Below are 17734 nucleotides of genomic sequence, written 5' to 3' on the forward strand. Positions count from 1 at the left end.
AGTCAGCTTATTTCCCCCCAACAATCTAGGTCCTCATTTTACCCACCTCAGAAGGCTGGAAGGCTGAGTCAACCTTGAGCCAATGAGATTTGAACTGCCAAACCTCTGGCAACTGCCAGTCAACAGAAGTACCCTGAAGTACTTGCACTCTAACCACTGCATCACCATGGCTCTTAAATATAAAATTTTTGTCCCCGCAAACAGAATACCGGTGATCACCATCAGTGCTTTTTAATCACAGTGCTTAGATTTGACACTAGAAAAATACACCGGGGAGGTTTGTAAGAGTGCCTCTCCCGCCCACCCTCAAAAGAAAATATATAAAATGTCTACTGATTCAGGTTGCCTAGGAAATACAAGATACAGCTTACTCCTTGCAAAATCCTTTACTTCGAAGCTTCCTCTCTCAAAGTTTAGGAGCCTTTCCACAACCACTACCAGTTAAACCCTTAAACTGAGAAGGTCTTACCGTCTATCCCATGTTGTCACTCTAAGGAAGGTTGTGTGGGAAAAGGTCCTGGGCTCCCCCACAGAGCCCCTTTTCTGTCACTTACTCAGCTTAAGTAATAAGTGAGATGGCCAGGTGGCTCACCTTTATGAGGTCACACTGCTAGCAGCCAATAGCAACACTGTTAAGGAGGAGCTAAGCATAAAAATACCAAGAAGTCTTAAGTGCAAAAACTGGTAAGAACTGAACCTAAAACTGAATAAAATTAAACCTGGTTTATTTAGTCCTGCAAAGCCAGTTTCCTTGAAAAACACCTGATTTTTTTGCTCTGAGCATTGACACATAATATAGCTAGCAGATTCCTTTCTCTCGGTTTGAATTTTTACCGTCTCAATGAGTTTCCGGTTGTCTATTAGCTGCCTTTTGTCTTTAATCTCATTGGATGCAACCCATGTCTTGATCTGGTCCCTCAATCTCTGCAGAAAGAGAAAAATAGTTCTATGATCAAATTCTGTTCCCTTTATTATTAGATCTACCCAGCAGAGACTAGCCCTAGAGTAACACCCACGACTGTACGTTTTAGAACAGCCTTTACCAACTTAGCGCCTTCTAGACATATCAAATTAAAATTCTATAATCCACAGCCAGCCAACTATCATGGTGGTTAATAATGATTTAAAAAAATCAAACCCTTCTGGGTGTCTTCAGATTAGGGAACGCCTGTGAGTGCAGAAATGGTCAAACATAAAAGAATGAGTATGGGCCCATTTCTATACTGATCTGCTGTACAGGCACAGATAGTCCTTGACTTACAATTGACCCCCACAATTTTTGTTGCTAAATGAGACACTTATGAATTGAAATTTGTCCCATTTTACGGCCATTCTTGCCACAGTTGTCAATCATTGCAGTTGTTAAGTTACTGGACGCTTGTCAAATGAACCTGATTTCCCCACTGACTTTGCTTGTCAAAAGTTCATGAAAAGTGATGATCACATGACACCAGGAGTCAGTTCCCAAAACTGTCTGAATTTTGATCATGTCACTATGGGGATGCTGCAACGGTCATAAATCACTTTTTTTCAGTGCTGTTGTAACTTAGAATAGTCATTAAATGAATTGTAGTAAGTTGAGGACAACTTGTGGTTGACCTACAACTAGAGCAGAATTCCTAACTAGCTAAGCGAGGCAGTTGTTAAACGAGTCATACCCAATTCTGCAATCTTTTCTGCCACAGTTGAGCAAATCACTGCAGTCGTAAAATGAATCACCTGATTGTTATGTGAAACTAACTTCTCCCATTGATTTGGCCTATTGGAAATTGACTGGGAAGAACATGCTGGTTGCCCAGTGCCCAAATTCTCTTGATCTTGTGATCATGGGAATGCTGCAACTGTCATAAGTGCAAGGACCAGTCCTAAGCCACCTTTTTCAGTGCTGCTGTAACTTCAAAAAGTCAGTAAATGAATGGTTGTACGTCAAGGACTATTTGTAACTATTGGATTTCACTTCTGTCTGTTATAAGCCAAACAACCAGCAACTCAACGTAGCTTTGTACTTTTTTTCTTTCTCTTGTTGCTCAAATTCTGCTTTTCCCAACATAGTTGGTTTTTCGCGAAAAATGTAGGGAGTGGCTATTTTGATGTATGTTTCCCTGAACTTTAATTATTTATCTGAATTTTTATTATTAGCACTTCTGAGTTAAATAATGATAGCGGAGGATGGAAGGAACTGTCAAAGGGAGTTTTGGAATGCATAGTCCGGAACAGTGATGGCGAACCTTTTACAGCTCAGGTGCCAAAAGGATGCACACAGGCACAATAGTGTGCAGGAGCGTGCCCACACCCATAGTGCAATGTCCTCCCCCCACACTTGCACACAAACTCCACATTGCCCCCCCTTCCCCATGCATGCGCACAAGCCTCAAAGAAGCCTCCAGATTTCCACTAGGCTCATTGGACTGTTTTTCACTCTCCTCGGGATTCAGGAGGCTTTCCTGAACTTTGGAAAAAGTGAAAATGGCCAAATAGAAGGCCAAAAATCAGCCGGCCAGCATGCATATGTGGACGGTAGCTGACCCAGGGTAGCGCCTCACGTGCCTTCAAGCATGGCTCTGTGTGTCACCTGTGGCACACATGCCATAGGTTCACCATCACTGGTCTGGAAACATCTGTAGATGACCGGCTGAGGCATGGGTCAAGCATTTCACCGGACATGAATCCCTTCCTGCCCACGAGAGATCTAAGCCCAGCCCACTTCGAATTCCTGTGACTCTTATCTACTGTAGTTCAGATTCCTGCAGAGAGCACTTAAATTTGCAAAAAAAAACCATTTATACCCATTTGGACTGCCTGGATTCCCTGATTTCCTTGGAGCTCGAAACTTTGACAAAATCCAGGAATTCTGGTTCTGTCTCTGGGAGAGGAATGCAACCTGACAAAGTCCCCATCCCCTCTTCTTATCCAACAAAAGCACGGGAACAACATTTCCCATCTGCCTTTCCCTGGATTTCAGGCTATTGATAAGAACCTAAGAAGAGCCATGCTGAATCAGGCCAAAGCCCATCGACTCCAGCATTCTGTGTCGCACAGTGGCCCAGCAATTGTCCATGGGGATCTTGAGCAGAAAGAGAAGGCAAAACTACTAAGATTCCCCCTAACTAATCTCCTGAGATTGGGCTGTCAAAAAATACTAAAGCTTGGTTTATTCGTACCTGGAGCTTCTTAATCTCCTTTTTCAGATCGGCTTCATACTTCTCCTTCTGATTGGCATTTGCTGCATTATGGAGCTGTAGCAGAGAGAGAGAGAGAGAAGGGAGAAAAAAATCGCAAGATGTGATCATGACTGGAGTTGAAAATGTCATGCAAGAAGTAGAAGGCAAAATCCAATTGGATAAAAGAAGAAAAGCGGGAGCCAAACGGATTTGGGTATCTTCCTTCCTCTAGTTCAGTGTTTCCCAACCTTGGCAACTTGAAGATATTTGGACTTCAACTCCCAGAATTCCCCAGCCAGCAAATGCTGGCTGGGGAATTCTGGGAGTTGAAGTCCAGATATCTTCAAGTTGCCAAGGTTGGGAAACACTGCTCTAGCTGATCCTCCCTTCCCAAAAATAAAAATTAGAACGAGGAACTACATGGGGCGATAATCAAGGCTTTTGGACAGAACCCAGGCAGAGAGATTGACAGCAGCCCTCACCTTCTGCCAGATATCTTCAAACTGTTCCACACCTTCCGATACCTTTTTGAGACACCGATCGATCTCACCTGCAAGAAGAGAAATTAGTTGAATGCAATCACAGGAACTAAAACACTAAAACACCTTCCCTGAAGCCTAAGCGGGGAAGAGAAAGATATTTTGAAATGCTGCCTGCTTCTCCTTCTTCTCAAATTCCAGCACCTTTGCCCCGTTGTTAGTGATTCCCTACACCAACAGAACACCTAACTCTTTTCACACTTCCCTAATCGCATCCCAAACTTTTTTTGGAAAATAAAGCATTCCTGTGCCGGGTGTTCAAAGTAAGAATCCTGTTTGCCTTTTGCTAAATTTATGCCCGCCTTCTTCTTCTGCGCCAGTCTAGGTGGACAGGCCCTCCTCTGCTCTTCCGCTACGCGACCAGGCTCCTAGACTAGCCACGGAGCTTACCTTGTAGCTTCCTCTTATCTGCCATGTTTCCTTCACTATAGGGGGGCTCTCTTCATACTTTATAGAGCGTTGACACTTTTAAGGAGAACAAGCAGAAAAAAAAATTACAAAAAATAAGGCAAAAAAAAAGAAAGAGAAAAAGCAGGTGTGCTAAAGGGCTATTTTCCTTCTACTTCCCCCACCCACCCCAAAAATCTACTCTGAAACAGCAGCATAAACTAGAAAATAAGGGATGAGGAATATGTACAGTCCTCACCTTACAACAGTTTTTCACACTTGCGACTGCTGCAGCACCTCCATGGTTACATGATCAAAATTCAGATGCTTGGCAACTTGACCCCTATTTGTGACACTTGCAGTGTCCATCATGTGATCAACCTTTTGCGATCTTCTGACGAGCCAGGGGAAGCCAGATTCACTTAATATCCTCATTACTAACTAAACTGCAACGATTTGTTTAACAACTGTGGCAAGTAAGGTCATAAATCGGGAAAAACTCAATTAACTAGTCTCACTTAGCAAAAGAAATTTTGGGCTCCCTTGTGGTCGCAGGTAAAGGACTGCCTGTACTTTTCCATTTTAGGCTGGAAAACTTTTTCTCCGTGAGGTTTTTGCCAATTAAAGATACAGAACTTCTATTCTTTCCCTCCTCCCGTAATAAAATCCACCCGAATAATAGAAAAGTTTACAAAGAAAAGTGTGCGCGTGTGAAATATCAGGAAGAGCTTGGCAGCACCTTTTCTGAATAATGAATGTTATTAAAAAGCCTGAATTAGGGCTCACAAAAGCTTATGCCTTTTAATGAAATGTGTTACTCAGAAAAGACGCTACCTGGCTCCTTCTGAAATTGTGGGCTCTCCTCCTCCACCGTCTGGGAAGAAAAGAAGAGACAGTAGGAAGAAAGAAAAACAGGGGGAGAGGTTCTTTCGCCCCCTCCTCAAGAGGTGCTGAAAGCATTTTTCTCTCCTCCAGAGGTAAGAGCCTGAATGGGAGAGGCCAAAGAATGGCATTTCTAGATGGGAGAGATTTGGAGAGGATTTTTCAACAACAACACCATTTTCCTCTGCTCACTTTTGTCAAACCATATTTGTTCAAGCACAGGGACGTTCAACTATGATAACTTTTAAGACCTGTGGGCTTCAATTCCCAGAATTACCCATGCTGGCTGAGGAATTGTGATAGGAATTGGTCCATTAGTCATAAAGTTACCAAAGTTTGAACACCCCTGCTTTAAAACAATGCACTCTGGGGTGAGGGCTGATCTCACCCAATCACCCATCCTGAGGTTTTGGAGTGTGAGACAATGCTCTTCAGAAATACAAACACAAGGAAGACACACACCCCTCACCCCATTTCAATCATGGTAGCCAATCTGGAGCCTTAGAGAGAGACTGTCTCTTTCCTTTCTCCTGTCTCTTTAAGCCATCAGATCTCTGAGTGGCAAAGAGGTTCTGCTATCGGCCTCCCTAACATCCTCCAGGCCGTTATTCCTCAGTAAATCTCACTTGTGCTTTAGAAGGAGCCTCTCAAAAGGCCAAATCGAACACAGGTAGTCCTCGATTTACGGCCACAACTGAGCCCAGAATTTATGTTGCTAAGTGAGACATTTGTTAAGTGAGTTTTGCCTCGTTTTAAAACTTTTTTCCGGGCCACATTTCTTAAGTGACTCACTTCAGACGTTAAATTAGTTAACATGGCAGTTAAATGAACCTGGCCTCCCCACTGACTTTGCTGTCATAAGGTCACAAAAGATGACCGGGGGGAAGTGGAGGGGGGGCTGCAACCGTCATAAACATGAAGCAGTCTTCAAGCATTCGAATGTAAATCACGTGATCTTGGGGAGCCTGCAACGGTCACAGGTATGGTCATAAAAATGGCCAGAGGTCGCTTTCTTCAGTGCTGTTGTAACTTTGAACGTTCACTGAATGAACTGTTGTATGTTGAGGGCTACCTGTTGTGGCTGGCCCTTCTCAAACGTTTCGTTTCCTCAATTGGGAAACCAAACCAAGCTAAGGATGGAAATGAACCTTAATCAATAGCCATACCTTGAGTACATATAGACCACTGGAGCATGAAGGACGTCTTAAGCATCAACAAGCTGCTGTTATTTCTAGTCTAAGTTATTCAGCAGAGCAGCTTTAGCTGGGAGGCCCTGGGGCCTTCGGAAGAAAGCAGATCAATCTTGCACTTACCTAGAGGCCCCTGGGCACTTGCTGTTGACCTATTCTCCAGCCAGGTTCCTATAAAGGTAAGAAAATATATGGCTATCAGGAGGCACCAAGCTCACCTTCTTCAATGTCAGGAAGCATTCAGAGGAAAATCTATACAGATCCCTATGGCTTAATCAACGTGCTAGGCTAACTGGTTGCTATATGGTTGAACGCCTTTTGCAAATTCAGCCAATTGTGGAGGGGAGAGATTTGCGGTATATATTCCTGAGACGTGCTTATCCATAGTTAACTGAGCTAAGGTTCATGGACTTAACCCAATTTTTCTAGGATTAGACCTGACTCTGAATTATCCATGTTTTAGCCCAGGGTTCTGCACAAATCCAGCTGTTATACAATTGGGTGCACAACAAAAATAGTAGTTTGTTTCTTCTCCCCTCACCCACCCACCATAAAATAAGGTCTGGGTCACCGTCCCTCACATCTGCAATATTTTTCTTTCTCCCTGCAGGCTTTTAGTGCTTTTAAAAGCCACCGGAAGTAAGCAGGTTAAGCTTTCCCTGCCAGGCAAAGAATCGAGCTGGCAAGGCTCCCCATCCCTCCTGTGAACAGCTGTTTGCTTTCTTGACAGTGATAAGAGAAAAGCCTCCAGGTGATAACAAAGGGGCATCTCTCTTTTTCTTGAGTGAAGATGTGCTAAGAAAAACTATGAGCTGAAAGACTGGCAAATATTAGGGACTAGCTCCCATGGCTGAACAAGTTTTTGTTTTCTACCCCCCCTCCCTCCCCCAACCTCAAAATATCACGTAGCCTTCTCTTTTTAGAAAACCCTGGAGTCTCGCTCTCATAATTTTGCTCTAAAGTCTATTGCATAAATACAATAATACAATAGCATCCTGAAGTAATAAGCTGGACAAGTTTATACTTGGAGAAATATTATATTAGGTGGATCCCCTTACCTTTTTAAAAAAATCTCTAAACTTAAAAGGTGCTATATAAAAAGATTAACCCGGTATGTTCCTTGCTTTGCTAGTTTCAAATCTGGTGGATATAGGCACTTACAGAAGATACCATTACCAGCGTATCATTCTGTTCTACATCATATCTGGACTGCTACAATTCATTTCTTTCCCCAAATTATCTACTCGGCTCAGCATAAATTTCCCGAAATAATAACAACAACAACAACAACAACAACAACAATAATAATAATAATAATAATAATAATAATTTATAATTTATTATTATTTATTAGATTTGTATGCCGCCCCTCTCCGCAGACTCACAACAGTAACAGTACAATATATAACAAATCTAATAATTAAAAAATCACTAAAAAACCCTTATTAGAAAGAAACATACACACAAACATATGCATAAACTGTATAGGCCCGGGGGAGATGTCTCAGTTCCCCCATGCCTGGCGGCAGAGGTAGGTTTTAAGGAGTTTACGAAAGGCAAGGTGGGTGGGGGCAGTTCTAATCTCCGGGGGGAGCTGGTTCCAGAGGGTCGAGGCCACCACAGAGAAGGCTCTTCCCCTGGGTCCCACCAGACGACATTGTTTAGTCGACGGGACCCCGGAAAAGGCCAACTCTGTGTGACCTAACCAGTCGCCGAGATTGTTCTTTCACACACATCTTCCTTTTCTGCTAATAACCAAATTTCATCCCAAACTGGCCAAGGGAATTGCAAGTCCCAAACAGCTCTCCCATATCGGTTCCCATCTTATGAAAGTAATCCTTCCTTCGTGAACTTGAGTTTGTATACAACATGCCAGACCAAAATATAATTGGGTTTTGATAGCTTAATATGTGATGAGAATCCAGCCTTTAATGGTTTATTCAACAAATTACGGCTAAACAATGGCTTAATGCACAATCTCACAGTAGTACAAAGCCTTAATTAAGGGAAGTTCTGGCTAAGCCATGATTACTAATCAACCAAACCTTAGTTCAGTCAATATAGTGTTCAATAAATAAACCACAGTGACTGGGCTCATACTTTTTAAGCCAAATTAGCTAGCCATATTTTAGTCCAGTGAAACCAACTTCTGATAATCGAACGCCTAGCTAACTGCATTTTGTCTCCACTCATATCTACTCAGAAGCAATTTAAAGTTAAAAGAAAAAATGGATAATAAAGCAAGCACAAGATACATTTAGTCATTATTAAAGGCTTGCTTAACCTTGGTTTACTAAATAAATTACTATTATGCACATTTAGCAAACTGAGAATGTAAACTTTCCAGAAATGTTGAAAAACAAAACTGGTAGAAAACAATTCAGAAAGCTTTTCCATTTTTGGGGACGTGAGCAGAAGGAAATTTAAATATATGAAATACTTTTGTTTAGCATTCTTTGTCAGTATAGATAAATGGATGCTACTGCCAATATTTATCCCATTCCAAGGGTTTTGAGGACTAGTGAAGGACAGACCACAATCCAGCAATCTCTACATCAATAAGAGGAAGGAAACCTATTATCAAAGATAGGCTGAGCCCTTCCTTCTCCTGTAAAAAATAAACGCCAATGCTTCTTACATTTGGTATTTCAGAGTTATACTATATGATAATGTAATTAGTCTTACACAGTCTTACTATATAGTTTTTTATAAATCATTTGGAGGTAAAGGTTAGGAAACAAAAATGGAAACATTTATTTTAAAAACAATCAAGCTACATTTCATAATCCATTAAGAAAGAAAGCAAAAATATAAAGGAAAACAGCAGGAAAGCTCCCCCCTCCATTTTTTAATCCCCCACCCTACACATGGCTGCACCTAACATATTAAACCAGGAACGGTTAATTTTAAGACCCCAAGACTTACACAGCCCCCCACAACCCTTCTTAGTAACCCCATCAGTCAACTCTGACTGCAGTTACCAGAAATACACATCACAGCTCTTCCCTATTCCAAGGTGGGAAGTAAATAATACACACACAGACTAAACAAGCATAACACAATCCCAGTTCCGATTCCAGCTACTGTGCTCCTTACCTCACCCATTACAGCCCCAGCCTCAAAAAGGCTGCCTACCCCTGCTGTAAAGTAAAAGGCTGTTTTGCAAACCACATTTCCTGGTTCACCCCAACAGACTTCAATCACAAAGAATGAAAAACCTGGTTTTAGTTCAACGTGTGATGGGAGCCCGGCTAGAGAGCTGCCATTTCCAAGTAGCCAGATTTCCACATAATGGGAGAAACCGTATATACCTCTAAAATCAGTCTTTGCAAAGAACCTCCCAGCTACGGTTTCAACCAGGCCGGGCGCTCTAGCTCTGCGAGCCCCTCTTATTCCTCTCTGCTGAGAGGCAGCCTGAAAATCCTGCTAATTACAGGAAGCTGGGGTGGAGAGTGGACCATGAAATCTGCCATTGGAGGAACAGAGCTATGCTTTCATCTCCCCTCCCCTTTTATCTACCCAATAGTTCTTCCAGACCATTTAAAGCGGCTTCATTTACAGACATTTAGCAAGTGTTCCTCTCTCTTTTCTCCCAGCTTTACCTGCGTAATTTTTGCATGTTACTGCTGGTGAAAGGTTCACCAGGAAGTCGGGTCAATTCCTCTGAGTTAGTTTGCAAATTCAGGTTAACACCACAGCCATCTTAAAACTTCAGCTCCCAGGATTCATCACCAGCCAGTATGGGCTGTAGTAGAAAATCCTGAGAGCTTTTCCACACTTTTGGAAAGGCTGGGGAAGAAAGCTGATCTAAGTAATAATTTTTAAAAACTGGTGGAAAGGAGGATTTTGTTCAGAAAACGGAGTGATTTGTCCATCAATAGGCAATTTGGTTAGTGCCATGTTTGTCCTGCTGGCTGAGGAGCTATGAGAGTTGAAGTCCGCACATCTTTAAATTGCCAAGGATGAAAAAACACTGTGTAAGCACAGAGTGGATACTATGAAAGTTTACGCAACACATCTGGAGGACACTGGACTAGAAAATGATACTCTGTGGGATAAGCCCTAGGAACTTTAGGAATTGGGGAATTTGCTATAGATTTCCACTTTGCTTATCAAAACACTTAGTTACATCTCTATTTTATATTACTTACACCTACTCTATTAAACAATTTAGTGGTTTTCTAATACTGTATTCTAAATTTTAATAGAAAGCCTACATTAAAGAAACAGTATATGGCCAAACCATTCTATATTTATCAAAGCTTACAGATTCACCACTGATAGTCAAGTATGAAGCATCTGGCAGATGAGAATAAACATAAAAATGCAGGGCTGTCTGAGACCAGGTGTTTGTGATTACGGTAACACCAGGCTCCATTACCAGATCCTTTTGCAGCAAAAGCCCTTCCTGGTTTTCATCAACCAAAGCAACAGAAAGAAAAAGCGCTTTAACATAGTTTGGTTGTGTTTACACAATATGCTAACCCGTGGCTAACTATACTATGGTTTACTGAAGTGCCCGAATTCAGTTTTGCTAATCTAAAATACAGTCAATTCATTTATGGATCTGTCTGCTCTATAAATAACAAGTTTTATTCAATTAAGCATGGGTACGTGCCTATCCAGTACGCCACAAATTTACCAGCTGTGGGAGGTAAACCCGGCTTTCATTCAGAAAATAGGGAACTATAAATCCTTCATGATCTACAATAAATTATACAGAGGGCACTCCTCCAACTGTCTCAAATCACTTCTTGCCTATCCTGTTTTTTAGGAGCTCTCTCAAACTTCACTTAAGCTTAACAATGATGCAGAAAGCAGTTTTCTGTTTTTAGGAAGCTTTTTTTATTGTGCAGAATGCGACCGCGAGAGCTATCGTGGGGCTTCCCAGATTCACGCACGTTTCTACAACACTCCGTGGCCTGCACTGGCTTCCGATGAGTTTCCGGTCACAATTCAAAGTGTTGGTAATGACCTTTAAAGCCCTACATGGCAGTGGACCAGAATACCTCCGGAACCGCCTTCTACCGCACGAATCCCAGTGGCCGATAAGGTCCCACAGAGTTGGCCTTCTCCTGGTCCCGTCGACTAAACAATGTCGCTTGGCGGGCCCCAGGGGAAGAGCCTTCTCTGTGGCGGCCCCGGCCCTCTGGAATCAACTCACCCTGGAGATTAGAACAGCCTCCACCCTCGTCTTTCGCAAATTATTCAAGACCCACCTATATCGCCAGGCATCGGGGAACTTAGACACCTCCCCAAGGCTTTTATGTTTTACGTTTTGGTATGTATGGGTTGCATGGTTTTTAATTGTTGGGGTTTTATATATCTTTCTCTTTTAATATTAGAATTTTTACAATGTTATATTGTCTTTGATTATTGTTGTGAGCCGCCCCGATTCTTTGGAGAGGGGCGGCATACAAATCTAATAAATTATTATTAATTATTATTAAATTATTATTATTTTTCTCCCCTCCACTTCTTCAAAAGAAGAATTTCTGACTGAATCCTGAAGAAAAAACAATAACAGAGAATTTCCTAGCATAGAAGTTGCATTTAAAGGGCGAATTGTTATTTACTGTGCAGGCATATATACTTGCCAGAGTCAAAGTGGACCAATTTTAAAACAAGGTTACCCACATAGTCTTGAAGATGGTGCTTTATTTAAATCAATGATTTAATTTGCCCAGTATCAAGGCTATTTGAAACCATATTTCCAACTGTTTTAAGGCTTAGTCCTAGATACCTCTCTGAATTCAGAGGAACAAACAAAAAGACTTGAGCTCTTCTTTAATGTGTACATTAAGTAGTTGCTAGAGCTACTGTAACATATCTACCATCAATACACAGACATGCACAAAAGAGCATACATCCACACTTCCTGCTTTTATAGGCCCTAAGCCTCTTCTGCAGATGGATTTTTGTTATTTCACAGAAAGCTGATAAGTGTTTGTCAGGCACCAACATACCTGCTTGAAAATATAACCATGAAGAAGAAAATGCTATTAATTATTGGGCAGATTTATGCTATTCCAAGGAAAGTATATATTAACTGGCTAATAAGCCAACAATTGTGGCTTATTAGCCAGTTAATAAGCTAATAAGCTTATCCTTGTGTATCCAATCACACTTGGCCAATAAAGAATTCTATCTATTTTCTATTCTATCAACCATATTTATTCAGAAGTAATCTACCATAAACAAGAAATGATTTGCATAATATTTAGTTAAGTACACATTCTATTATGCAGATGTGTATATCCAATCTCTACATTTTGCTCTAGTTCATTTTTTTTATGCCCCCCCCCAGCTTCTTAACTGTAAGGGGAAGGTGGGAAGCCATTAATATAAAATTACATTTTTTAATTTTTTAATCAATTATCCACCATCTGGCTAACTCTGATAGATTTTCCTATATTATTTTGAAGATAAAGATAGATGGTGATTGCCCACATAGTCTTGAAGATGGTGCTTTATTTAAAATACAAAAAAAATAAAAATAACCCCACCTAAAAATATCATTTTCATGTATTCAAAATAATTGTCTGTTATCTTATGTATGCTTAACAAAACAAAGAAACAAACAAAATAAATAAATAAACCACCCATACTGAGGGGGCTGATTATAACTGTTGAGGAAAACCAACTGAGGAAAAATTAGCTATCATATTTATAATATCTGACCACTAATTTTCTAAAGTCATTTTTTTAAAGTCCCAGTGACTTAGGAAAAAGGAGTGGAGAGAAAAGGTAAAAATCCTGCACAATTTCCCCCAAAATCAGTGGAAGCGAAAATGAAGCATATGTTGGATTAAAATAATAATATCAGACCAGGATAGAAAAACCCGATAACCTCTAAAGTATTTAGAATCCAGCTCCCCTTCGTTTCAGCCAACAGGATTATGGAAATTGTAGTCTAAAGCAGTGTTTTTCAACCAGTGTGCCGTGGCACACTAGTGTGCCGCGAGACATGGTCAGGTGTGCCGTGAAGCTCAGAGAGAGAAATTTATTTATTTATTCATTCATTCATTCATTCATTTATTAGATTTGTATGCCGCCCCTCTCTGTAGACTTGGGGCGGCTAACAACAATAATGAAACAACATATAACAAATCTAATATTTAAAATAATTAAAAGACCCTTATTTAAAAAACCGAACATACACACAAACATACCATGCATAAATGGTAGAGGCCTAGGGGGAAGGGAATATCTCAATTCCTCCATGCCTGACGACAGAGGTGGGTTTTAAGAAGCTTATGAAAGGCAAGGAGGGTGGGGGCAACTCTGATCTCTGGGGGGAGTTGGTTCCAGAAAGAAAGCAAGAGAGAGAGAGAAAGAAAGTAAGAGAGAGAAAGAGAGAGAGAGAGAGAAAGAGAACAAGAGGGAGAGAAAGAGAACAAGAGAAAGAAAGCAAGAGAGAGAGAGCAAGAGAGAGCAAGACATAGAGGGAGGTAGGGAGAGAGAAAGAGAACAAAAAAGAGAGGAAGGAAGGAAGAGAAAGAAAGAGGGATGGAGAGAGAGAGAAAGAAAGAGGAAGGAAGGGAGAGAAAGAGGGAGAGAGAAATAGAGCGAAAGGGAGGAAGAGAGAGAGAGAGAATTTTTTGGTCCAAACTTTTTTTAACACTCCCCCCCCCCCGCTCAATGTGCCCCAGAGTTTCATAAATGAAAAAAATATGCCACGGCTCAAAAAAGGTTGAAAATCACTGGTCTAAAGCATCTAAAGTGCAGCAGGTCTTCCATTCCTGCCCTGGCGATATTGTAAGAATGAAGCTGCTGTTGAATTTAGTTCCTGTAATCTCTAACCTGCTGTCTGGAGATGATGGAAGCACACATCTGAAAGGCAACAGACTGGAAAATGCTGCAGTAATGCCAATAAATAGCAAAATAAACTGCAGAAATGTGGTGACAGATGCACCTGATAAGCTTACTTTGTAGGTTGCTTTGTCTTTTTTAAAAAAAACCTTACTTCTGTTATACACCACTGCCAAAACTTGTGAAAACAGAATCTGAAAGTTTACTCATCTGCTGTATGTAGAAACACTTTCTTTTCTCTATCCTGCCACCACTCGGATTTCCCTGCTGAGCAATAGTGTTTACAGAAAAATTTCTCAACCTTGACAGCTTTAAAATACGTGGACTTCAACTCCCAGGATCCCCCTGGCCAGCATGGCTAGCTGGGGCATTTTGGGAGTTGAGGTCCACAAGTCTTAAAGTGACCAAGTTTGGAGGCCCGTGGCTCACAGTATAGCACTATAGTCTTGTTCTATCTATTCTCTCTAGACCAGTGATGGCAAATCTATGGCACGGGTGCCACAGGTGGCATGCAGAGCCTTATCTGCTGGCACACAAGCCATTGCCCTAGCTCAGCTCCAATGTCCATGCGTGTGCCGGCTAGGCTCTGGGAAGGCATTTTTGGCTTCCAGAGAGCCTCCAGAGGGGTAGGGAAGGCATTTTTACGCTCCCCGGCTCCAGGGAAGCCTTTGGAGCCTGGGGAGGGCAAAACACGAGCCTACTGGGCCCACCAGAAGTAGGGAAACTGGCCTTTCTGGCCTCCAGAGGGCGGGGAAAGCTTTTTCGCCCTCTCCAGGTATTGAGTTATGGGTGTGGGCACTTGCGCATGTGCGATAGCATGCACGCACGCTCTTTTGGCACTCGAGGAAAAAAAGGCTCGCCATCACTGCTCTAGACTCTAATTCAATCCAAGAAGCTGATGATTTGCTATAAGATAAAAGTCAGAAACACACTGAGAGGGTTGGGGGTTACCTTATAGTGAGAAATTTGGAGGGGAAAAGATGCACAACTGGAAGAATGGTAATTGATTCTATGGAAACAAGCTTAAAAAACAAGCCTTTTTTTAAAACAAATTTTGTCATATCTGCATTGACTCACAATGGCCTACAAAGTCCATTTCATTTTCATTTTCATGTTGATACAGTTAACAGAATAATGGAGTTGGAAGGGACCTTGGAGGTCTTCTAGTCCAACCCCCTGATAAAGAAGAAGACCCTGTACCATTTCAAATAAATGGCTGTCCAATCTCTTCTTAAAAACTTCCAGTGTTGGAGCACCCACAACTTCCAAAGGGAACCCATTCCGCTGATTAATTGCTCTCAATGTCAGAAAATGTCTCCCTAGTTTTGGGTAACTTCTCTCCTTGATTAGTTTCCATCTATTGTCTCTTGTCCTGCCTTCAGGTGCTTTGGAAAACAGGTTGATCTCCTTTTTTCGTCTGGCAGTCCTTTAGATATTGGAACACTGCTATCTTGTCACCCCAACTAGACATACCCAATTCCTGTAACCGTTCCTCTGTTTTAGCCCCCAGGCCTCTAATCACCTTTGCAATTATGCAGTTCTTCATATTTCTCCTTTATACAGATTCTTTAAGCAACCACAATGTAAGATATGGATATTAGTGGGAACTGCAGCACACAGCATGAATACAATTGTTGCAATGACATATCATCCTGAACCACTAAGACTGAAATGGCATTTCAGAGAACAGGGTGTTGTGAAGGAGTAGTAAGAAATAATACCTCAACCAGAACCTAATCCCTGTAAGATTCTTCCACATTTTCATAATATTGTCTCCCATATATATGGCATACTTCACTGGCATACGACCTCTCAGGAGAGACATCTTTTCTTGATGCAAATAGCCCTGCTTCTCTCAGTGCTAACTGAGCACTGCTGGCAGCTCAGGCATTGAGCTGCAGATTAAGAATCTAACTATGAATCTCCTCTCTGTTATGAACTCACTACAGGTGGTCTAATAGAAAATGCTATCTCTCTAATGCGCCTTTAAGATGTGGGGATGAAGATATAAAAGGGAAAAAAAGGTGAAATTGACAAGACTGTTCCCTTTTGAACCAAGAGCACCGTAGGAAATGGAAGCACACAAAGGTATCTCCAACAAAACAGGAGACAGCTTATAAAAATAAGCAGAAGGCTTCGGTTCAGGCTTTTGCCAACTGCTCGTTGTTTTATCACCGAGATTTCAAAGAGCTAGAGGACCACTGCAGTTTAATGGAGCCAGTCAGAATATCCAGAGAACACAGAATTCATACGGTTGGAAAGGACCTTGGGGGTCTTCTAGTCTAATCCTTTTATCAAGGCAGAAGACATCGTATCATCCTGGTCAAGCCTATTTTTGAAAATCTCCAGTAATGGGTCTTTCACAATTATGGGAGGCAAGCTATTCCACTCAATAATTGTACTGTGATAAAGTTTATTTTTATTTCTAAGATGCTTCCATTTATTACTTCTGGTACTTTGGAGCAAAGCTGGTTGAGGAATTCTGGGAGTTGAAGTCCACAAGTCTTAAAGTTGCCAAGGTTGGAGACCCCTTTGGAGAATAAGTCAATCTTCTCTTCTCTGTGACGGCTTCACAAATACTGAAAGGCAGTTATCATGTCCCCCCAATCCTTCTCTTCAATAGGCTAGATATTATTAATCTAATTTATTTATTAATCTAATTTATATGCCACCCAACTCTTCAAGGACTCTGATATACCTAGTTCCCTCAACTATTCATCATAGGATTTAGCCCCCAAACCTTTTATTATCTTCGTTGCTTTTCTCTGCACGCTTTTTAGGGTCTCATAATCTTTTTATTTATTTATTGTGGTGACCAGACTTGTAGATGTTATCCTAATATATGTATAGACTTTCATGTTGTCCAAGCAGAAGCTGAATAGGTATTTGTTGCTGATGCTTAAATTTCTATTACTAAATCAGAAGGCTTGCTGGATTCAATTATCTAAATAATCCCCTGCAGCCTTATTTTCTATGAAGGGTTCTCGAAAGATTTCACAGCCAAAGAATAACTTTCATTGTACAGAAAGGTGGGGGTACATTAAAAGGATCGTACAATGGGCAAGATAGCATTTCAGTCAGTTTTTACATTCAAGGCACAAATGCAAATAACATGCTACATTGAAGGGAAATATAGCTTTTTCTTTAGCTGTGTTTTGTGTGGAGACAGTGCTTCAGTGCTTTCTTGTACCAACACTTGTAACTTCAAATAACATCATTGAGATCTTATGCTTTAAAAGCTTAATCATCTGGAATTATATTTTCTACCTCACGGAAATCAAATCATGCAAGATTTTTATTGTGTTTTGTAGTGTAGCTCAACTTTCTGGGTACATATACTACAAGTTACCATTAAGTTATAGCAAATGGTCAGTTAACCTGGGATTTCAAGTCCCACCACAGCTGAGGCTCTGTGTATCCTCACAGACAACTTAGTATATTAAACAGTTTGCTTCCTGTCTGATACTATCAAACATACTGTATTAAACTACCTTGTATGAAATGAGACCACTATATTAGCCTGCAAATGGCACCAGTGGCACCATTCTCTCTGGCCTCAACTGATGGTCCTTCTGAATCTCACAGGTAGAAACCCTTACAGTGGTTCTCAACGTTTCTAATGTGCAACCCCTTAATACAGTTCCTCATGTTGTGGTAACCCCAAACCATAACTCTAGTGGCAATTCTCCCAACAGAGCTTTAAACTGATTGGCAGGAAGGTCAGAGGGAACCCCAGTGTAAATGCCTGATTGGTCAGATTGTA

At 41.2% G+C, this 17734-nt stretch overlaps 1 protein-coding gene across 7 annotated transcripts in view; it reads right to left on the reverse strand.

Annotated features, from left to right (window-relative positions):
* Nucleotides 1–17734, reverse strand: part of CNOT3 (CCR4-NOT transcription complex subunit 3) — a 63976-nt gene that overhangs the window by 43194 nt on the left and 3048 nt on the right. For 2 of the 7 annotated variants that reach the window (XM_070727844.1, XM_070727849.1), the window contains exons 2-6: nt 6283–6330; nt 4091–4165; nt 3644–3711; nt 3162–3236; nt 835–924 (exon numbers count right to left, since the gene is read on the reverse strand). In XM_070727844.1, coding sequence (XP_070583945.1) covers nt 835–924; nt 3162–3236; nt 3644–3711; nt 4091–4115 — 258 coding nt within the window. In that variant the 5' untranslated portion in view covers nt 4116–4165; nt 6283–6330. Of the gene's footprint in view, nt 1–834; nt 925–3161; nt 3237–3643; nt 3712–4090; nt 4166–6135; nt 6331–9470; nt 9682–17734 lie in introns of those variants that run through there. The other 5 variants (XM_070727846.1, XM_070727851.1, XM_070727845.1 and 2 more) reach the window with 4 other exon arrangements.

Source organism: Erythrolamprus reginae, chromosome Z (genome assembly GCF_031021105.1).
Source record: "Erythrolamprus reginae isolate rEryReg1 chromosome Z, rEryReg1.hap1, whole genome shotgun sequence".
In the NCBI taxonomy this organism is placed as follows: domain Eukaryota; kingdom Metazoa; phylum Chordata; class Lepidosauria; order Squamata; family Dipsadidae; genus Erythrolamprus; species Erythrolamprus reginae.